The sequence below is a fragment of the Oncorhynchus tshawytscha genome, linkage group LG29 (genome assembly GCF_018296145.1).
Source record: "Oncorhynchus tshawytscha isolate Ot180627B linkage group LG29, Otsh_v2.0, whole genome shotgun sequence".
Classification (NCBI taxonomy): Eukaryota; Metazoa; Chordata; class Actinopteri; order Salmoniformes; family Salmonidae; genus Oncorhynchus; species Oncorhynchus tshawytscha.
The window spans coordinates 16,866,354-16,890,253 of NC_056457.1; the positions used below are offsets into that span (position 1 = coordinate 16,866,354).

Sequence of the window (23,900 nt, forward strand, 5' to 3'; positions counted from 1 at the left end):
ATTCTCTTCCATCTCTATTATTACACTTCTTTCTCCTTCTACGCCAAAAGTTTAGTCTAAATGGTATGGTTGTGTTGCTATAGCTGGGTGGGTATAACTTGGAGTAGGATGGAGCAGCCTAGGCCTATCACTCTGAGACCTGTAGTAGTTCCAACTTCAAAATGAGACTTTGGGAATTCAAATCTGTTCTCACTTTGCAGCCCTCATTTATACCTGTCGATACAGACAAATTGCTCTTTAAACTCAGCTTTGAACTGACAGGCATCCGTGCTTTCTAACCACTTGAGAGATTCAGATAGATGCTGAACCAGGTCAGACATACAGACAGCATGCATGGCCAGTCTAAACCGTCAGACCACTAATAGACATCGCGGGATAAATTATTTACTGAACAGTCGTTACACGAGGTGCCTTCCTATGCTTACAAGGCTGGTTGGTGGTGGTGGCTCCATTGGCAGGTCTGGGGGTAGGGTATCTATAGCTGACTAGGCTACTTCAGTGTGGCTTTTGGCCCCTAGCTCCCCAATAAACACACGCTCACTATGGCACCTGGCTCACACACTCCCCACCTGGGAGTCAAACATCAGGCCGGCAGACGCCAAGCCCTAACCTCTGTTTAGGTGTGTGTAATGATAACCTATCGTGAGGAAAGGCTACTCAGGCAGAGGGGAAAGGGGGGACAGAAAGGGCACCTAAAAGGACAACTTGAGAGAGTGAGTGAAAAAAAGAGCACTAGAGACAAAGTAGAAGAGAGAGACAGAGAAAGCGTGCGCAACCTAAATTATTGTGTGAACAACCTAGAGGAGTGAGTGTCCCTCCCATAACCCTGGTGCCTGCCCTTCACAGTTTACTCTAAACAACTAGCCACTCAAAACCCAGACAACTATTATGGCAGCGGAGCATATCTCAAGTCTAGACGGTCTCCATACCTCCACCTTGATAATACTGCTTGGCCTCAGGGGAAGGTGGATGATGTGACTGTCTGTGTGTCTTTGGAAGGGTGCCACGTGTACAGCCCTTTGTCATGGCAAAGACACCTCAACTCTAGAGCCCATAAGACATGAAAAGCTTCCAAGAATGAGAAAAGTTGTTATAAAGTCAAAACAGCACTGATCTGCACCAACATGGCATGCAAAATTACTATGGTGGGAATCTAGGTTTCAATCATTTCGCCCATCAGTGACCATTGAGGAGAAGAGAAACCTAGGGAAGAGATTAAATGATTTTGAAACAAGTCTGTCGTGTTTCAGTGTCTGCAGGCACAACTGGAATGGCGTGGCAGACCAAGAGAGAATGCGAGACACAGTCAGGGTTGGGACCACAGGAAGCTGCTGAGGGGAGGACAGCTCATAATGGCTGAACTGGAGTGAATGGAACAGTATCAAACACATTTAATTTATTCAGTCCCAGCCATTACTATGAGCCCGTCCTCCCCATTTAAGGTGCCACCAGCCGCTCGTAGTTGTCTCTGTCACAGTCTGGTCCTATTCTGGATGTGGAGAGTTCGACTCACTGCCTGCTTAGCATGGGAACATTAAATCAGACAGACACGCACGCAGCGACTAGACTAAATAAACACATCTGTGAATGGGACAATACTTTTCCAGTGTCTCATCTGATCTCAGACCAGTATAAGAGCGAATCTAGGGGTAGTGGCAGACGCTTTCATCCAGAGTGAATTAAAGTCAATGCATTCAACTAAATTCATTAGTGAGAAAAGTAGCTGTTCAGTATGAGAGCTGTCATAATCCCACAGTGGTTTCCATCAACAGGTGAAAGCAGAATTCTAATATGAAACACCCATCCAGTTCATCCACTGTACTGTTCCCTCATCCCATCTTTTCATATCAGTTAGTTATCAAAGGAGAGAGAACATGAGGGAAGAACGTCTCTTTAGGCTGCTGAGCGTCCCTTTATACATGGGAACATTTAATTCCTTTGTACTTGGGCAGTGGGCACCGAGGCTGGCACACAGGGGGCATGAGTAAGGCAAGATGAGTCTGATTAGATCTGTGGTTTCCTTCAGCAGAGAGAGACGGCAATAAAAAAAAAAACTTTAAAAAGGAGGTAGGGAGAAGGACAGAAAGAGCGAGAGAAGATAGGCCTAGATAGCGAAAGATGAGAGCAGTTGCCAGGAGAGCAGAGCAGTTGTCCAACAGCCGGCGGATTCAATCTGCTCCCCTTTCCATCATTCCTCAGATATGACACAACAGCAGACACACACACACACACACACACACACACAAATGGCAGGCAAAAGGAATGAATCCTTAGATAGCACAGAAAGCAACTAATTTAACCAGGGAACAGGGGAGGAGTAGCTGGCACTGAAGAAGCAGGTAATTTATTTAGTCTGTGGCAAAGCACCATTTGTTAGGTGTCATAAAATGTATAGGGGGGGGAAAAAATGAATGGCCTTTCTCGCTTTCTCCAACCCCCTGATGTTTGCTCTACATCAAGTAAACAAAGTCTACCCGGTAAAACAGCTCAACAAAATAGGCACGATTGGAATTATTTACTAATTTAGGGGAGCGGACCTGGAGGACAGACGGAGCGTAAACAAAGCTCTCACAGTGAGCCAACAACTCGACAAATACACCCAACCACACCACACACTCACCAACGCATACAAACTGTTCCATGTCTACCTCTAATCACAATTGGGTCATGGTTACACACACACATATATAATTTTTTTTATCACACACACCTAGAAAGGTGGCGTAGAAGCAGTCCCAGTCAGATTAAAAAGAAACACCCAGAGGGGGCAGGATCAGGGTACTAAGGGCAAGGACCACATACAGAGCCTTCAGAAAGTATTCACACCCCTTGACGTTTTCCACAGTTACGAGTTTTAATGGCCATGATAGGAGAAAACTGAGGATGGATCAACATTGTAGTTACTCCACAATACTAACCTAAAATGGGAGAGTGAAAAGGAAGCCTGTACAGAATACAAATATTCCAAAACATGCATCCGGTTTTTCATAGTGACCAGAGGCAATGAGCAAACACATGGTCAATGCCATCAGCATCAAACAAGCTCCTTTGAAGATGCACTAAACATGAACCAGAGTAGTTGTGTCATCAGAACTGAACTCTCTCTTCCAACTAATAAGAGTGAGCGGCTGTGGCCTTCCAGTCCCTACAAGGGAACAAGAAGGTGGTGTAAATACTAACACACAGGCCTGTTTGTGCTGAGGCCAGGGAGACAGTTACAGCAGGGGGGGGTAGGAGCCTACATTGAAGAGGGGTGAGATGACTCTTTCACTCAGCTGGCCTGGCTAGGGCCAGGACAAGGGCAGGGAACCAACCATGCTGTGGGAGGAATGATGGACATCTCATCCGGCGCTCACTGACCCAGAAGGGAATGAGAGAGGGTGGGAAGCGGAGGAGAGGCAAACTGACAGAACCTCAACGTGGAGGAGAAAAGGGGGAGAGGTCAGCGGTACAGAACACAACACACACCGGTTCCAGACCAGAGACAAAGGGGAGTTGGAAGAGGGCCTCTGCACAATCCACCTGATTGGCTGAGCTAGGGAGTGAAGGAGAGAAGAGCGAGAGAACAAGAACGCAAGAGCGAGAGAGGGAGAGGCCAGAAGAGTGTAAATATGTAAATACACGTTCCGTCACTGAGCCCCTGCTAGCATAGAGGAGGTGCCAAGAGAATGCTTTCTGGCACGGGGTTGGAGCACAGACGACAAGGGGGGGGCAGGACTTGAAGAGAAGGGCGTTTTCAGTCATCAGACTCCAGTGGAGGCTCATCCTAACACAAGGGGAGGAGAGAAAGAAGCAAGAGGGAGGCTGAGAGAGGCTGATGTCTGGAGCGAGGCTGCCCTGGCCTGTGTCGCCCCACCACGTTACTCCACACACACACACACACACACACACACACACACACTAGACCAGCACCTAGAGAGCCCCGAGCCACAGTCTTTAATCTATTAAACACAAGACCATCCAAATGCATGCCGTTACCAGGCAACGCACGAACAATGCATAGCTGTCAGTAAGCAGTTAGGGGCTAAAATCCCCCCCCTCTTGTAACAGAGAAACAGAAGCAAGAGGTGTGAACAAATAGGCTAGATCTAGCGACAGCCCGGGCGCTCGAGTCAATACTTGAGCAGGGGGCATGAAATGAATTTGGTGTAATCTGCATCAAGAGTTCCGACGCATTTACAATTGCACCGAGGCCAGGATTTAATATCCCATTCCAATTGGTTAAACAATTTTGTCAGTGGCAACAGCATGTGCATCTAGTGTATCAAAACAATATGCAAATGAGCCAGCAGAACAACAGTGAGAAAAAGATGATGGCTGATCAGTAGAAAGTAGAGAAGGTACGTCCTTCCTTGTTTTTCCCCCTTCGTTCCGTCTCCCATGGCGCATTAACCCGCATTCAGGAACCGCCGGTTAAAAGACAAGTGCTGCTAATCATTACCTGAGGCAGCAGCAAGCAGACAGCTTGGGTATTACCACTCACATCTGGCCTGATGAGTAATTCACCCTACTACCTGACAAAATCAATGAATATATTACATCAGTCTGACAACCCCTTGTCTAAAGTACCAACCAAAAGATAACTGCTAAGTGTGAATGTGCTGATGGCAGAAACATGCTGCATAGCATGAGAGCACCGCATGACTAAGCTCAGGACTTGTACAATATAGTACAGAGGAGTGGCTAGTCACCCTGCAAGTAGCCTCACTAGCCGGATTGTCACTAGTGCACTTAAATGGATTCCAGACAGGTTTGAAATTCAGGGTAGACCTGAGCATTCTACCCCTTCCTCCCCCTCTCTAAAAAGGTCCCCTTGTTTTAACAGACTGCTGTTAAAATGACCTGTTGGCAGCAGGCCAGGAACCGTGGATCCATACAGTTCCACCATCCCCCACTCCTCCCCCTCCACTCCGCTGCACCTCCATTCTCCCTGCCTTCCTGGACTGCATGTTGATTAGACATGGGCTAGCACACATAACAGCCAGGCACCGAGGGTACAGACTAGAAGCTCTGTATGCAAAAGATCCTGACCAGCAATGCTGCACCTGACCATGCATACTGATGAGTGTTCCTATATGGGATTAAATGAAGGCGAGGACTGCCAGCATGTATCCCAGTAAGACTATCTATCGCCACTGACGTTGGCTAATGGGGATCCTAATATTTTACAAATAAAAAAAACATGGCTTGTGTGGTCTCAATAACAACCTACAGAACAAAATGAGTTCAAACAGTGGGGGTTAACACAACCCCATTCGCTAGGTGTTTCATGGATTCTCTAGGTGAGCTTGGCTGGAGTAGTAGCAGCGGAGTAACCATTGGGGCGTGATGGCACGTTGCTTTACGATTCAGCCCACAGCCTGCCTTCGAGATCAGGGACACTGTGTACCGGCCAAGGCACGTCACACCTAATCTCTTATTGATGGTTTCAGCAGAGGATATTTTGTCTAGTGGAAATGTAGATTTGCTCACTTCTACTTTCCCAAGAGAGGAGACTGCCTCTGGTCCTGGGTGGAGAAGAAACCTGATGTATCAGCAGCATACACTTCGAGAGGGAGCTGGCCCACTGTCTCAACTCTGTTAACTACTTGGTAGAGGGAACAACAGTCATCCCCTATGCCTTAAACCCGCTAAGACGACTGAACCAGACCATAGGCAGGTGGACTGTGTAAGAGACTTCAGGCTAAAGCATGCTGGCCTTGACCCAGAGAGAGATCGTGGCTGGATACAGCCAAAATGGTTTTGGGGAGGACTACTGCCGGAGCCCCAGAGCAAAGAGACTATTTTTGGACAGGGGTCAGCAAAGTGAGAAGTCTACAGAGTGCCGAACGCCACCGCCAAATAAAGTGGACAGATGACATGAACATCCAAAAGGGCACAGTGGTCCACACGCAGCCAAAAGCGGGCCTCCAACAGGGTCTAAAACAAACTTTTTGGTCCACCAGCCACTATGGCAGGTAGATGTAATATATCTACCAGCCACAGATAGGCTATATAAGATTCGTAGTTCTTTGACTTTGTGCAAATAGCTTACCAGCTATGAAACAAAATGTCAGAAATACTGCAGCATTTATTTATCTATAAATGAGATCATACTTAACTTTTTTATTCACAAATTAGTGAAATGCTAGCACTGTGGAGCCCTGACCACCCGGCAACAGTGGTGTAAAGTACTTAAGTAGTACTTTAAAGTATTTTTAGTCGTTTTTGTAGTTTTTCTGGGGGGTATATTTGACTACTTTTACTTCACTACAGTCCTTAAAATATTGTACTTTTTACCCTTTCCTTGACACCCAAATGTACGCTACATTTTGAATGCTTAGCAGGACAGGAAAATAGTCAAATTCACGCACTTATCAACCGAACATCCCTGGTCATCCCTACTGCCTCTGATCTGGCAGACTCACTAAACACACATGCTTCATTTGTAAATTATGTCAATGTTGGAGTGTGCTTGTGCCTATCTGTAAATTTAAAAAACAAGAAAATGGTGCCATCTAGTTTGCTTAATATAAGGAATTTGCAATGTATACTTTACTTTTGATAGTTAAGTATATTTTAAACCAAATACTTTTACAGAAGAATACTTTTACATTAGTCATTTTCTATTAAGGTATCTTTACTTTTACTCAAGTATGACAGCTGGGTACTTTTTCCACCACTGCCTACCAATATGGCTGGTGAAAGACATCTTACCCTCAAGGAACAGCAACACGGCTGATAGGTAGCCAGCAACTGACAAATGGTCAACAATGGAGTGAAATAAAAGATCTTCTACAGGGTTTCCTAAACTCAGTCCTCAGGATCCCAAGGAGTGTAGGTTTTTGCTAGGAATGCACGATATATCAGTAAGCATATCGGAATCGGGCGATATTAGCTAAAAAATGCCAACATTGTCCTGATGTCTAGTTTAACGCCGATGTGCAAATCTGATGTCAAAGCTGACGTGCATACCTATACAACGTAAGTAGATGACGTAATGACACCACAAAAACTACAGCTCTACACAGAACAAAAGCTGAAAAATACTAAGCGCCCACTTCAACAACTAAACAAGTTCCAAGTCGAGCAGTCATTTGAAAGAGTAAGAACATTTCAGCGAGACAACAAAGGTGAAATCCATTAAAGGCAAGATAATGGAATTCATTGCCCTTGACAATCAACCGGCCTCTGTCGTGGATGATGTTGGCTTTCGCCGACTGGTTGGGCCCCGGTACATACCATTTTTCAGATGTTGCCCTACCGGAGCTACACAGTATTGTTGAAACGTACATCTATGAGTGTCACTGTTATTAGCTTCACAACTGACATTTGGACCAGCGATGTCAGGCCCATGAACACAGTGGGTCGACAAGGATTTTGTACTGAGGAAAGCCATATTGCATGCTCAAGAATGTGCTGGTTCTCATACCGCTGTTGTCATTTCAATGACATTTGAGAACATGTTTGAAACATGGAAACACTCCTAGCTCCTTTCGAACAACTGACTCGAGAAATAAGCTAATCAACTGCGTCTGCAGCAGACGTGATATCCTCTGGCATTGAAACAACTGCTCAACAAAACTGACACAGACCGTGGGGTTAAAACTTACAAAAGTACTTGAGGCTGTGAACAAGCAAGTCAGTGGAATTCTCTCTGAGCCTCTTTACTGTGTCGCCACCATGCTTGATGCTAGGTACAAGGATCTCTACTTTGATGTAGACAAGAAACAGGGTTTACGTGAAATGTTACATACACAGTTGGAAAAGATGGACACAGACACAGTGACAGTGCGCACCGAGGAAGAGAGGCCACAGACAGACAGACCAGACACTTCACTGCTTGACATGTATGATGAAATCCTGGTTGAGAATGAAACGACTGAACAAATGAAGAACGAAACAGCACAGCAAGTAAGTGAAAGATATATGCTTTACTGGTAATGGGGACATACGTAAAGGCCAAAAAAATAACTTTTTGGTCAGTGTGGTGGGTGTGTAACCTCTAAATATTCAAGTCCGTAAAGAACAAATTCTTATTGGCAATGACCGCCTACCCCAGCCAAACCTGGACGATGTTGGGCCAATTGTGTGCCGCCCTATGGGACTCCCAATCAAGGCCAGATGCAATAGAGCCTGGATTCGAACCAGGGACTATAGTGACACTTCTTGCACTGAGATGCAGTGCCTTAGACCGCTGCATCAGTGTTAACTATTTAACTGTACTAGAATTATTTTTAAAAATAATATCGGTATCGTTTTTTTTTTGGCAAGGCAAATATCGGAATCGGCCAAAAATGTAATATCGGTGCATCCCTAGTTTTTGCCCTAGCACTACACAGCTGATTCAAATAACCAACAAATCATAAATTCCAGATAAAGTTGAGAATGTGCCAAGTTGATCCTATTTCACACTGATAAGGGTCCATGCGTCAGCGGAGGGTTAACTTGTTTCGGAGGGCGCGGCAACATATTTCTGAATTAAATATGCGGTCATCAAGACCCCCCCAATACATTTTTGCAACAAAGACCTTTGAAAATTACACTGGCATTTTGGAGAGCCTTGTCATGAGGAGTCATTGAAGTCCTCCAACGCCTCCAATTAGCTTATTTCCATATAGGCCTAGCACAATCTGATTACGACTAAATAAGCTATTTTTTAACAGTATTAGGTGGAGGGGAGTTTGCCAAGACCAGGCTTCAAGTGCCTGCTGCACCGACGAGCCCCCAGAGAGGCTTCAAATGAAAAGGACAGTAGAAAGTTTAATCTAATACATGGTGCACAGCAAAAAACGAGTCAAAAGACAACCGCATCATATTTCAGAAATCAATGGCAATTGGATTTCACATCTTCTGAGACCTCTAATGAAGTAATTGAATTATCTTGCACTCAACAGCAGTGGGGCCAGTTCAATGGGTATGCAGCAGCAAAGAGAGAGAGAGCGAGCAGAGGAGATGAGAGTTTTTGTATGTTAGAAATGGTGGGTCTTTGGTGACCATTGTATAAAGGCAGATTTTGACTTTACCTGCAAATTTCAAAGCAGTTTGTCAGCATTTCAGTCATTAAAGCGCCGTAAGATTTACTGTCATGAGACTAAACAAATTCGAGAACAATAACTCATGTAGAAAAAGGTCATCGTGGAATATTATTTCTTGACAGATGCAGTATATCATGTAAATCAAGAGCTATTGGAATGTGAACATGTCATGTCACTGGTTACATTTTTGTCGGTCCACTAATGATATGCAGCCCATCTTCCAGATTGTGGCTTTAACTCTCTTAGGAAATTCCCTTCAAGTCAGCCTAGCCTGTAATTACTGTGGTTCTTGTACTAATGCCCTTTTTTTTTCTCTCTGCGTCATCGGCTCCGACTAGGGCAGTCAAGACATTTTGTCAGGCGGTTATTGTCGTGCAAAAGACATTAATTAACAAACAAGTTTAGCATCTCCAGGCATACAAGCTGCATGTCAGGTCTAAAGAAACATTATGACAAGATTTATTTTTTCAGAAAAACATATCAGTTGGCCTACTGTACGTTATCTGTCTATGCTCCATGCCATAGGATTATTTATTTGGCTGACAAGATATGCTGATAAAGTATATTCTTCTCATAGTAAGATGAATAGCATTCAATTTAGCTGAATAAAATAAAAAAGGATATCTTTCCCATTCCGGATCGAGAGTGCGCACATATGAAGTGGATATGTTGAGCGTAAAAGGGATCATTTTAAACAGGTCATATACGCTAGATTTAGAGTTATCATTCCCAACTAAAGTTGCCTAATTTAAAAAAAATAAACATGGTCTTAGAAGCCTATGAGTACAAGCTAGAACATGCATATGGCTGTTTTGAATTAATCATCCCCTTGGAAAGCACTGTCCACTTTGTTGTGTTAGACTTTGAAACAACATCCACAACAACCATGTTTTACATTCAGTTTCAACCTGCTGTTGAACTTCTTTCTTCAAATTTATCATCAGTGAGGTGAGTTTAAAAGCACAATACTGTTTTGATAAGAGTTTGATTTGATTTTCAAGCATTTGCATTGATGTCAGAGTGGTTAGAGGAACAATAAAGCCCTGAGTACCAGGCCATTAGGACCTGAAGGTCATTAGCAAGTTGGGTACTACCAAAGCATGTCCGGAGTGCATAAAAAGGAGATTACTGTGGCTCAACGGTCACGTGGAATTTTACTGCGGTTATGACTGTCGGAGTGGATGGAAGTAATATGGTCACTGCAACAGCCCTAGCTCCGACCAACTTGGACAATGGCCCTCTGCTGCGGAGAGCATCCAGAACAGATCTGCCTATCAGGATAAACACTGAAGTTATGCATAGCCTACTTTACTTCAGCCACTATTCTTGAAACATTTTTCACCTGGGGCTGAGAATTCCCTCCTGCTAATGAGTGTCATAACTACAAGGAGATTCAGCAATGTTTAGAGACCTAGAAAAAAAAAAAAAAAAAAAAAAAAAAAAAAAGGAGAGAAGATTACAGGCAGAAGAGTTTTTTTGCATGGGAGATTAAGCTCCAATCAAACGGAACAGAAGCGCTGGCCTTTTGAGCTCACAAACCTTAAGCACTTTAAAATACAAATGTCTTCTACATGCCGGTGAGAAAGGAGACGGTCATTTCACCACAAAGCAACTAGGCTATATTTTATGGCAGAATCATAGCAAAAGCACTTGGCACTAGATGCTTGAAGAAAATGTTCCTATTCTAACACCATTGGATTTTGAAGTGTCTACATGTGACGATTAAAACGCATCTCCTGTAAAAGATCATTTGAACAATTCTTACTGTGTGCAAAGCTAAGTCAAGTAGCCCATACGTATTTGGAATACTGGACTGTGCCCCCTGCGGTCGTCGTATTGTACGAAGGGAAGCGCAAGGTGTTTGGTTAGGGCGCCCTTTACTTCCTCCTTCAAATAAATAATTAGGCTACACTAATTACTCTCCCTGGTGTAATGGCGTGGGTTAACGCAGCAGCAAATGTATAGTCTTTGCACAAATGTAGTTCCATATCTTCAAGTTAATCGTCAGCCAAATGCCTGAGGTCACCGAAAAAGAAAAAATAATAGTTATACACACATATATATACACACACACATATCTATATATACACACACATATATATATATATTCTCCTCACCTAACTCCATGTGCTGCTGCTGCAGGGAGGGTAGTGTTGCCTAGGCAACAAAAGACTTGATTTTGAAAACACTTTGCTTGATTCAGCAAGGAGCAACAAAGTTTCATCAGGCTGTAGAGTCCATGTAACAGCAGAAACGAACTCGCGCACAAATTCCCGGCCGTCTCTGCACTACGTAAATTGTCTTAGTTGCTGCTGTTCCTTAAAAAACAAAATATAGAGCTTAGCTTGTGGCTGGGGTAGTCTGTGTGCTTTGCCCCACCCAGCCAGCCTTGGGGTAGCCCAGCTCAAATCAAAATTGTATTTGTCACATAAACAACAGGTGTAGAGTAACAGTGAAATGCTTACTTACAGTTCCTTCCCAACAATGAGAAAATGTGAAAAATATTTTTTTTTAAACACAATGAGTAACGATAAATACACAGGGTACCAGCACCGAGTCGAAGTGCGAGGTAAATTGAGGTAGATATGTACATAGGGTCAGGGTAAAGTGACTATGCAACAGGATAGATAATAATCCATATCAACTCATTCCCTAGGCCAGGTGGAGAGTGGCAGAGAGTGAGGAGGAGGGGTGTGGCGCGAAGTCACGTGGGTCTATCATCAATGCAACCCCTCATTCCAGCTCGTGCTCACCTTCATGCGCAATCAAATTAATTACTCCAGTTTCCTGGAAACTGCATTCCCTGTACCCCTGCTGGCTTCCAGTACAGAGTTACCTTGAAAAGTGGTGTGGCACAGCATGTAGTTATCACATGGAGTAAAGGGTACACACACGCATCTGGCAAAAGCACACACAAAAAACACATACCCCGCACGTTCCCCTGCCCCCACTCATCTACTTAAAAATCAGCCAGTTTGTTCTTTCCCCTTATTCAGCAAACACGGCTCCCCAGAGTCATTTCCATAGGTCACAGCCTGCCCCGATCCCCAGCCCTATCTCCATCACCTCCATTATGGCAGGGCTTATGTCCAGAACTGATGTGGGGATGGGGACCGTCCTCTCAGACCATCCCCACACAGACCAGAACCTCCCTCTGCAGCCTCACGGACAAAAGCACAGCTGTGTCTGGATGTTTAAGCAGAAACAAAGCACAAGCTTAGGGTTTAGGACTCTCAAAAAGGAACTGAAAGCAAAAGGGAGCATTTAAGCACATCTGTTAGTTCTCTCAATTAGACCTGCGGGTCACAACAAATGGGCTATATGATAATTTACTAATATCAAATCAAATTGTATTTGTCACATACACAAGGTTAGCAGATGTTATTGCAAGTGTAGCTTGCAAATGCTTGTGCTTCTAGTTCCAACAGTGCAGTAATATCTAACAATTTCCCAACAACTATCTAACACACATAAATCTAAAGGGGTGAACGAGAATATGTACAAGTAAGTATATGGATGAGCGATGGCCGACCGCATAGGCAAGGTGCAATAGATGGTATAAAATACAGTATATACACGTGATGAGTAATGTAAGATATGTAAACATCATTAATGTGGCATTACTTAGAGTGCTTGTATAAAGTGACTAGTGATCCATTTATTAAAGTGGCCAATGATTGGGTCTCAATGTAGGGAGCAGCCTCTGAGTTAGTGATTGCTGTTTAGCAGTCTGATGGCCTTGAGATAGAAGCTGTTTTTCGTCTCTCTGTCCCAGCTTTACGCGCCTGTACTGACCTCGCCTTCTGGATGGTAGCGGAGTGAACAGGCAGTGGCTCAGGTGGTTGATGTCCTCGATGATCTTTTTGGCCTTCCTGTGACATCAGGTGCTGTAGGTGTCATGGAGGTAGGTAGTTTGCCCCAGATGTTGCGTTGTGCAGAATGCTGCACCCCCCCCCCCCATGGAGAGCCCGACAGGATGCTCTCGATTGCGCATCTGTAAAAGTTTGTCAGGGTTTTGGGTGACAAGACAAATTTCTTCACCCTCCTGAGGTTGAAGAGGTGCTGTTGCGCCTTCTTCACCACACTGTCTGTGTGAGTGGACCATTCAGTTTGTCTGTGACGTGTACGCCGAGGAACTTGAAGCTTTCCACCTTCTCCACTGCTGTCCCTTCGATTTAGATAGGGGGGTGCTTCCCCTGCTGTTTCCTGATGTCCACGATCAGCTCCTTTGTTTTGTTGACATTGACTGAGGTTGTTCTCCTGACACCACATTCCGAGTGCACTCACCTCCTCCCTGTAGGCCATCTCGTCGTTGTTGGTAATCAAGCCCACTACTGTTGTGTTGTCTGCAAACTTGATGATTGAGTTGGAGGCGTGCATGCCCACACAGTCATGGGTGAACAGGGAGTACAGGAGGGGGCTGAGCACGCACCCTTGTGGGTCCCCAGTATTGAGAGTCAGCGAAGTGGGGATGTTGTTTCCTACCTTCACCACCTGGGGACGGTCTGTCAGAAAGTCCAGGGCCCAATTGCACAGGGCGGGATTGAGACCCAGGTCCTCTAGCTTGATGATGAGCTTGGAGGGTACTATGGTGTTGAATGCTGAGCTGTAGTCAATGAACAGCATTCTGACAAAGGTATTCCTTTTGTCCAGATGGGATAGGGCAGTGTGATGGCGATTACAGCACCTGTGGACCTGTTGCAAACTGAAGTGGGTCTAGGGTGGCCGGTAAGGTGGTGGTGATATGATCCTTGACTAGTCTCTCAAAGCACATCATGATGACAGGTGAGTTCTACGGGTTTTCCTGTAGACCCTGCCACATTAGCCTCATGTCTGAGCTTTTGAATTGCAACTCCACCTAGTCTCTGTACTGGTTTTTTGCTTGTTTGATTGCCTTGGAGGGAATAGCTACACTGTTTATATATACACACTTCTTTATAAAATACACTCAGAGTCAGCGTATAGGTCGATGTTGTTCTCTGAGGCTGACCGGAACATATTCCAGTCCGCGTGATCAAAACAATCTTGATGTGTGGCTTCCGATTGGTCGGAACATCATTGAATGGTTCTTGTCACTGGTACATCCTGTAGAGTTTTCGGCCTATAAGACGGAAGGAGCATGATGACGTCGTGGTCGGATTTCCCAAAGGGAGGGCGGGGGAGTGCTTTGTATGCATCGTAGAAGTTAGAGTAGCAGTGGTCGAGGTTATTGAGCATGCGCGTAGCGCAATCAACAAGCTGGAAGAATTTTGGTAGAATTCTTCTCAAATTTGCTTTGTTAAAACCCCCAGCTACAATAAATGCAGCGTCAGGATGTATGGTTTCCACTTTGCAAATAGTCCAGTGAAGTTCTTTGATGGCCGTCTTGGTGTCTGCTTGAGGGGGAATGTACAGAGCTGTGACTGACGAGAAATCTCTTGGTAGGTAAAATGGCCGGTACTTGATTGTAATTCTAGATCGGGTGAGCAGAGGGACTTCAATTCCTGTATGTTGATCTGATTACACCATTAGTCATTAATCATAAAGCATACTCCCCCACCCTTCCCAGAGAGGCGTTTATCTCTGTCGGATCGATGCATGGAGAAGCCCGGTGGCTGACCTGATTCTGACAACATATCCCGAGAGAGCCATGTTTCCATGAAACAGAGAATGTTACAATCTCTGATGTCTCTCTGGAAGGCAACCCTTGCTCAAATTGTCTACCTTGTTGTCAAGAGACTGGACATTGGCTAGTAATATACTCAGGAGCGGTGTGCACATCTACGGAACCTGGCCAGGCGGCTGCTTCATCTGCGTCGTTGTTTTGGATCGCCTACTGCAATTAGCTCCATTGTCCTGGGTGGTGGTTCGAACAGAGGATCCGCTTCAGGAAAGTCGTATTCCTTGTCGTAATGTTGGTAAGTTGACGTTGCTCTTATTACATGCAGAGAAGAACTATTGGATATAAGACTTCAGATTTCCTGGGGTAACAATGTAAGAAATAATACATAAAAACACAAAATACTGCATAGTTTCCTAAGAACTCTTAGTAGGTTAGAACAGAAAGTCAAAATAAAAAAGGCCAATGTCGTTCTTCACAGGTGCATCGAGGGAGCAGTGAGTTTAAATACAGTTAACGGCCAATTCCCAGTGAGCAGACATTCAATATAAACATGGGGATGGCTGAACGAGTACTCTAATGAATATGCATCAGGTTGATTTAAGAGAAAGCGTCTCCCGTTGATGCCAGCTGTTCAGCAGAGACCTTCAGCTCCAACAGCTCAGATGCTCCACTGACTCACTGGGATGTGACAGTCGGTTAGCAACGGATGTTTTCTCAAAAGAGCCCACAAAATACCTCAAGGTAGTAGGATTTGCATAATGAATAAGAAAAAAACAATTGGCCTTGAATTAAAAAAAGAGCTCTGGGTTAGATGGGTTTGTTGCTGCTGCGGTTTACTCAAATTGGTGACATTTTACAACTTGCAGGTATGGGCTACAAGTCTGAGCATGGAGCTTAAAAGCTTTAAATCACAACCATAACGTGACAGAAAAATACATAATTATCTAGTTTCATTAAGAGATTGGACGATGTCTTAAGTGTGTTTAAAAAGCATAATTGCTGCATAAAATGGATGAACACTTATTCATCCAAACAATGTGTAAGAAAGGCCTACTTTTCAACTATCAACACTGCAATGGGTTTGTGGGACACCATATCTTGAACAATAGCCTACAACAGTGTTCAAGAAATATATGCAAGCCTGCAAGGCTTCTTCACAGCCGTTTGAAAAGTCTGTGTATGCCTGGCCTGCCCATGGCATTTCTGCTGATGTTTGCCACTATCCTGACGTGTTAATTAGACTTCAGACAGGAAAGGAGCAATAAGAGTCGCACAGCGAGTACCAGTCAATGCTGAAGTGCTAACTTTTCGCCCCTCTCTTTGCTGGAGGCTGTACTAATTGCTGGTGTGTCAGAGCACATGACTGAGTGTTCTTTATAAATACCCAGCGAACCAAACCGCCTTGGAGGCACAGGGAGGAGTCGTAAACCTGCCCTTCTGTTGCTGGAGCGAGGCAGGCCTGAGAGCACACTTTTTCAGTTTGATGCAGCCAGCTCAATCAAGGAGCTCCAAATTCAGCCATTAGCAGGGTTGGATGTTCCCCAATCCTGGAAGTGGGGCCTGAGTGAAAGAAACCAGTCCTAAAGTGCCGGCTGAAAATGTTTGTCTCACCCAATAACTGTGCTTGATTGAGCATGGATCACTCCCAAAAACATTTATTCATTACATTTTAGTCATTGTTCTCCTAAATGCATTTGTATGCTTCTACAATTCTACTTAGGAGCACATAAATGTATACATTGTAAAAATGTCAGCGTAGAGCCCTGATCTATAATAATAAATTGGATCAAAATTATTTAAACATACATTGGTTAAAATAAACAGGTAACAAAAATGAAATGAAGCAATATACCCAATTACACCTTACTAGTAATATATTTGTTTTTGAAACGAAAAGAAGAACATATTGGGCTGGTACAATTTTTTTAAATTTTTTATTCTGCTACAATACGGCTAGGTGGTGAGACAAGGAAGGTGAGGCAGATGAATATTTATTTATTTAAAAATATATATATATTTCACCTTTAATTAACCAGGTAGGCTAGTTGAGAACAAGTTCTCATTTGCAACTGCGACCTGGCCAAGATAAAGCACAGCAATGACACAAACAACAACACAGAGTTACACATGGAATAAACAAAACATAGTCAATAATACAGCAGAACAAAAGAAAACAAAAAGTCTATGTACAGTGAGTGCAAATGAGGTAAGATAAGGGAGTTAAGGCAATAAATAGGCCATGGTGGCGAAGTAATTACAATATAGCAATTTAAAACACTGGAATGGTAGATGTGCAGAAGATGAATGTGCAAGTAGAGATACTGGGGTGCAGAGGGGCAAGAAATAAATAAATACTGTATGGGGATGAGGTCGGTTGATAGCCCATCTGTGTACAGGTATCGTGATCTGTTCTGACAGCTGGTGCTTAAAGCTAGTGAGGGAGATACGAGTATCCAGCTTCAGAGATTTTTGCAGTTCGTTCCAGTCATTGGCAGCAGAGAACTGGAAGGAAAGACGACCAAAGGAGGAATTGGCTTTGGGGGTGACCAGTGAGATTGTCCTGCTGGAGCGCGTGCTACGAGTGGGTGCTGCTATGGTGACCAGTGAGTTGAGATAAGGCGGGGCTTTACCTAGCAGAGACTTGTAGATAACCTGTAGCCAATGGGTTTGGCGACGAGTATGAAGCGAAGGCCAACCAACGAGAGCGTACAGGTCGCAATGGTGGGTAGTGTATGGGGCTTATGGTGACAAAACGGATGGCACTGTGATAGACTGCATCCAGTTTGTTGAGTAGTGTTGGAGGCTATTTTATAGATGACATCACCGAAGTCGAGGATCGGTAGGATGGTCAGTTTTACAAGGGTATGTTTGGCAGCATGAGTGAAGGATGCTTTGTTGCGATATAGGAAGCCAATTCTAGATTTAATTTTGGATTGGGGATGCTTAATGTGAGTCTGGAAGGAGAGTTTACAGTCTAACCAGACACCTAGGTATTTGTAGTTGTCCACATATAAGTCAGAACCGTCCAGAGTAGTGATGCTGGACGGGCGAGCAGGTGCGGACAGGGATCGGTTGAATAGCATGCATTTAGTTTTCCCTGCGTTTAAGAGCAGTTGGAGGCCACAGAAGGAGAGTTGTATGGCATTGAAGCTCATCTGGAGGTTAGTTAACACCGTGTCCAAAGAGGGGCCAGAAGTATACAGAATGGTGTCATCTGCGTAGAGGTGTACCAGAGAATCACCAGCAGCAAGAGCAACGTCATTGATGTATACAGAGAAGAGAGTCGGCCCGAGGTTGAACCCTGTGGCACCCCCATAGAAACTGCCAGAGGTCCGGACAACAAGCCCTCCGATTTGACACACCGAACTCTATCAGAGAAGTAGTTGGTAAATCAATCATTAGAGAAATCAAGGCTGTCGAGTCTGCCAATAAGAATGTGGTGATTGACAGAGTCGAAAGCCTTGGCCAGGTCGATGATACAGCTGCACAGTAATGTCTCTTATCGATGGCGGTTATGTCGTCGTTTAGGACCTTGAGTGTGGCTGAGGTGCACCCATGACCAGCTCTGAAACCTGATTGCATAGCGGAGAAGGTACGGTGGGATTCGAAATGGTCATAATCTGTTTGTTAACTTGGCTTTCGAAGACCTTAGAAAGACAGGGTAGGATAGATATAGGTCTGTAGCAGTTTGGGTCTACAGTGTCACCCCCTTTGAAGAGGGGGATGACCGCGGCAGAGGGAGAGAGGGTCCAGATTGTCTAGCCCGGCTGATTTGTAGGGTTCCAGATTTTTCAGCTCTTTCAGAACATCAGCTATCTGGATTTGGGTAAAGGAGAAATGGTGGGGGCTTTGGCGGGTTGCTGTGAAGGGTGCCGGGCAGTTGACCGGGGTAGGGGTAGCCAGCTGGAAAGCATGGACAGCCGTAGAGAAATGCTTATTGAAATTCTCAATTATAGTGGATTTATCGGTGGTGACAGTGTTTCCTAGCCTCAGAGCAGTGGGCAGTTGGGAGGAGGTGCTCTTATTCTCCATGGACTTTACAGTGTCCCAGAACTTTTTTGAGTTAGTACTACAGGATGCAAATTTCTGTTTGAAAAAGCTAGCCACGTCGACATTAATATGATAAACATTGGAGCTACTGTACCATGTGGTTATGTACACCGTTGACCGTTTCCGTTGGTTTTAATCCAGGGCGGGAGGCCATTAATCATCTCGTAATCTTGTCAGGGAGTGTTCAAAAGCACTGATTCAAGGGGCTGTAGACTATACCTTTACTCAAATTGATCGCTCCATCAGTTTAAAACAGCGAGTTCATAGCAGGTTGACTATCCAAACCGTTCGCCAGCTGAGGTGATTGAGAGGATTGAAGAAACGGCCAACTCCAGTAGGGACCAACTGCTCCTCTGACGTCTCTTCCAAGCACACACGTATCCTCCAAGCAGGAAGGTAGTTCAGGCTGTGTGGATGAGTGCAGTGCATGGCACACCATTTCTCCATGATGGGCAGGAGTTTTATGAGCTAGATAGGGGCACGCAGTTCATATGGGGGGGTGGGGGGCTTTTCTGCCCTTGAGAAAGGCACTTAGCTAAAATTGCTTCTAAAATATTCTCCAGATAAAGAGGATAGTGACATAAAAGCAATGCATACAGCTGCTTGATACGAGTGTCTGTAGAGCAATTGGAGGAGAGAAAGGCAGCGACCGATTAATAGAGATTGCAAAAACAGGTAGGCCTAAACTATTTCCAATGGAAAAGCCATTATTCAGTTTTTCTGTATTTGTGTGAGGAGAATGATCAATGTACTTCCTTCCTGGCAGAATTGCTAGAGCCTTTTAACTGAGAAAGAATGCTTACCGCTCTCTCAACATTTATTCAAACCCTGTAAGCCTAAACACAGGCAATTGGAGGGATAAGAGCAGAAAAACAACAAAAACCAAAAGCCCAGCACATAATAGGTCTGTCTCTGTTCTTTAAAAAGCTACAATCCCCACAGATGCCACCGAAAGCGGGTCGTTTGAATGCATCACTGCCCATGAATCCAATCACAGCTGGCAAAAATACAACTTCTCATATTAGTTGTGGTCCCTTAAGCCAGGACAACAGGCAGTTTGGGGTCACTCGGATGCTTCAGATTCCTCTGACCAAAAGGTAGCGTTACTGTATTCACCGTAACAAACACCCCTCTTGGACTAGCGGGGTGAGCTCAGTTTGTGGGGCTTATAATCGTCCATAGAGGTTCAGAGAAGAGGGAAAGAGTTGCTCCAAGAGAAAAAGGTTATGGATGTGACTGAAGTTGATACCCCATTTGATATTCTGATGCCACATCGACATGGTAACACTGGCAGTTAGAGCTTTTGATGCGGTTTTATTTTCAGAAATGGCACCCCAGAGAAGTCAAACTAAGCTGCACATCTTTTTTATTTCCCAGACAAAAATGTGCTGTTTCCTTGCACAGTCTGCAGAGAGAAAGCAATGCAAGTTTTATGCAGATCCAAAATGGAAAAGGGGGCTCCGGCACACAGAATTCTGTGAGCGTGTTGAGCACCACGGGAGCTCTGTGCTGGACAGTAATGAGGTTTTCAAAAGGTCACCGGAGGACGCAAAGGTCAAACACCAGCTGTCTCCACAGATGATGTGAAATGAACTGCTTGTGACTAACGTCCCATGCAATGTAGCTAAAATAAAGGTGATGTTGTACTGAGTCTGGTTAGAGAGGTCCCATGATGTAAACAACATGGGTAGGGTGACCAATCGAATTGACAATTTATTGATTATTGTCTGCCCTCTGTGTGTCATACATGTTACTGACAGCATGTATGATGAGCACTAGGCTACTGTCCTCTACAAGCCGAAGTAAGAACATGTACAATTTTAGTGCGTGTATTTACATGAACTATTTCATATCTGGTCTGTCTTGAAGCTGTGAATTATTGATGACAGTGGTGACGGCATCAAATATTCTGGGGTGGGGAACTGAGGATTCATCCCCTATCTTACACAAAAACACTCCCACGAAATGCACAGATAGCCTAATGCTAAGCTTCTTATGGGTGAGGAAAAAGCGAACAGAAGTCCAGTGCCTTCAATTCGAGTAAGTGGTCAGCTCCTTTAGCTATGGGATTATATGCATCAAGGTTATTGATTTCATAACATTCTGATGCAAATTATCCTGCCTCGTTTCAGCTCCCATGTCACCGGAGCATGTCAATGGTATATCAAAAAGAGAGACAGATCCTCTGCAGGGCAACATATCAATTGAGTATTAATAACGTTATTTAAGGACACAGGATAAACGTATCGGAACCTTTTGCCTCAATGGTTATCTTTACATTATCAAGATACAACCACTGTGAGCTGAGATGTATTCATGCTTGCATCGACTCTCCCTCTATCTACACAAAGGAATGTCACACAAAGGAATATCGTGAGGTTCCGAAGCAGCAGAATTATTCTATATTCTTGTAAAATATACATATATATAATTAAGTACGTTTGTGGTAATCACAGGTTGACTTTCATACAAAAAAAACAGTTGTTTTTCAACAAAGCATCAAAAACGACATTTAGGATGAAGGAACCGTGTCAAGTGTGAATGCACACTGTCAGCCATATAGCCGCCAAGAAATGTACAATAATCGAAATTAGGTATATAGAATGCATAGAAGGGGGGGGGGTCAAGTCTTTGTTATTGTGAGTTAACTCGCGATGATCAAATGGTCGGCAAATGTTGGACGACAGCTGCCCAGCACACAGCTATAGTTGTTGCTCAGCTTGTCTAGAATTTCGAGCAAAATGTTGCCAGTTCAGTTCTCAGCGAAGCTCACACGAGAGCACAGACAAGTTTGTAGAAAATGAGCATGACTTTAAACAGCCCCTTGATCGGTCACTAGCGTTAGCTAGCTTTGCTTTAACTTAAACTGTCAACACATTTGAAACCGTAGCTGTTTTACAAGAAAAGCATGAGTAACTAGCGAATACATACTGTAGTAACAATAAAAGACTAGCTAAATAGATGGATTTATAACCAACTGGAAAGCTATAACGTTACTATAACTAGGTGTCAAATTAAACTAAATCCATCTCGTCTCTGTTGACTGAACAGGTATTTGTAGATATCTAACCTCAATTCTCCCTCAAAATAGACAGCTAAGTTAGCTAACGTAGTAGCTGCGACTATTTAGCTACACGGACACAAATGCAAAACATAGCCATGGCCTGGACAGTCCTGCCATGAGGCGTTTTTCAGCGCTCAGTAAACTCCTCCGTCCGTGTCCAGCACGATAAATTAACGATAACACGACGATGACACAAACAGCTGTGCAAGGATGCCAACTTTGTATTTTCTCAAATGAGGAATACTACTACATAAATCAGTCAAAGCTGGAGCACAGCGGGTTGCAAATGACTTGACCGGAGTGTATCCTGCTTTGTTCCTGGACTAAAGCCGAAGCCCTTGGAGGTGCATGAGACTTTTAGCTATTTTCGCTCGTCCCCCCGGGCAAACATTCCCTAAACAATAAACATTCCACTGACAGCTCAGCTTGCTTTGACCTGCGCCATCTTTGAAAATAGTCTTTAGGGCTGGCACTTCTTGAAACAAAGAGCAACAACGGACGCCACGAAATCAAACTTCGTGGCCAGAACATATTGGAGGAAATAAATAGCTGTCGGGGCATAGCCTCGCTCACTTACCATCATTTTCTTGAATCCTAGTCCCAAAGAACAGGACTATTAACACGAGACAACGGGTTATTGCGTCCATCGTGGTTCAGATTTACTCCAGACTGCCTGTCTCAACTTCTGTCGATAGTCCATGGTTGAGAAAAAAACTGTCTGATTGGCCGGGACCGCTACCACACCCCGCCCAGACCATGCAAGCCTTCTCGTGCGGGTGGTAAACATTTACTGACGATTCACAGAATTCTCCATTTAATATTTTATTTGCGACGGGGTTTTATTCAATCATTTCAAACTATTTCAATGAACCGATACGGTGTAGTTTATACAAGCCTCTCGCGTCAAGTTTTACAACTTGCTTGTTTTCATAGGCAAAAAGCACTTATGGTGAAATTAAAATGACTAAACCAGGCATACAGCAGGCTTTTTGTGTCAATTTGAGCAGGCATGAACATGTCATGAATAGACAGGGATGTGGCCAAGACTTAGAACTGAAACACTGACTTGGCGATCCACTCATGAAAACCATGTTGTTCATTAAAAAAAATACTATGACATTTGGATAATTGGAGTACATTCATGAATCATGCTCTATAATGGGTTTGAGCAATTAGTCCTAAGGACACACAAGAACTCTAGGGACAGATTTCTGAGAGAAGATTTATAACTCTTGTTATCTAAAAACATAATTCTGTGCTCTACCAAAACAAGAAGCAATTATTGTTCCAGTATGGACAGATCAGTCTATTATGTTTAATATTGAAGTAATCATTACTGCTATCTCTATGCAAATCATGAAAAGCAAAAAATACCTAACACTTTGGGGCTGTATGTGCATTCATTAAAACAGACTGAAAGAGGAAGCTGAAACTAAGCCTTGTGACTTCAGAAACCTTTGGCCTGAGAACATGTTACACTGTCACTGGAAACATATGCTCTCAAATGACATGAACAATGGGACAATGTTGAGGGTGCTGTCCTCAAAGACAGTGTTTTTGTGTCTGGACACCCCCATCCTTCACACACACACACACACAATCAAGCCCCCCCCAACACACACTCTCACTCTGCACCCTCTACTGCACAAAGCCCCTGACCTCCCCTCCTGTACCTGTGGTTGAAGAGTGATGATGGTCCATTGTTTGATCTCTGTCTGGGCCTTGTTTAAATCCTGAATACTCAGTGCCACCCATCCCCCACAGATGCACACATTAACCTCCCTCCCTAAAAAAATAAGCAAAAAATGGGCGTGAAAACGTTGGATATTGCAACAGCTGGCAGGCCAGTGTTTGCCCAACAGAGAATGCAGAGTGGACTGTGTACCCTCCTGGAGCCATCTACCCAGAAACAGCCCAGCCTCTGGTGGCAGGGATGGAGCCGTGCCAGCACAGGCCGGGAATGGTTGGGTGCCCTTATCTGCCATTCCTATTTTTGGTGGGGGTGACTTGGTCCCAAAAAATCCCACCCATGCACCGCCATTTGGATTTTGTCCACTGCTGCGTCTTGTCCGCTTAGGGACAGAGCAGAACAGAAGACTGAGTAGAGTCTACTTAGGCTAAGCTAAGGGTACCTTGACAGCCCCTGGAGAAGATGTTGACTTTTGAC

At 44.2% G+C, this 23,900-nt stretch overlaps 1 protein-coding gene across 3 annotated transcripts in view; it reads right to left on the reverse strand.

The window, feature by feature from the left end:
• Positions 1-22,459, reverse strand: part of tgfbr1b (transforming growth factor, beta receptor 1 b) — a 57,748-nt gene extending 35,289 nt beyond the window's left edge. For all 3 annotated transcript variants that reach the window (XM_024392773.2, XM_042308602.1, XM_042308601.1), the window contains exon 1: positions 22,311-22,459. In XM_024392773.2, the coding sequence (XP_024248541.1) occupies positions 22,311-22,380 (70 nt within the window). In that variant the 5' untranslated portion in view covers positions 22,381-22,459. The remainder of the gene's footprint in view (positions 1-22,310) is intronic.
• Positions 22,460-23,900: the final 1,441 nt, after the last annotated feature.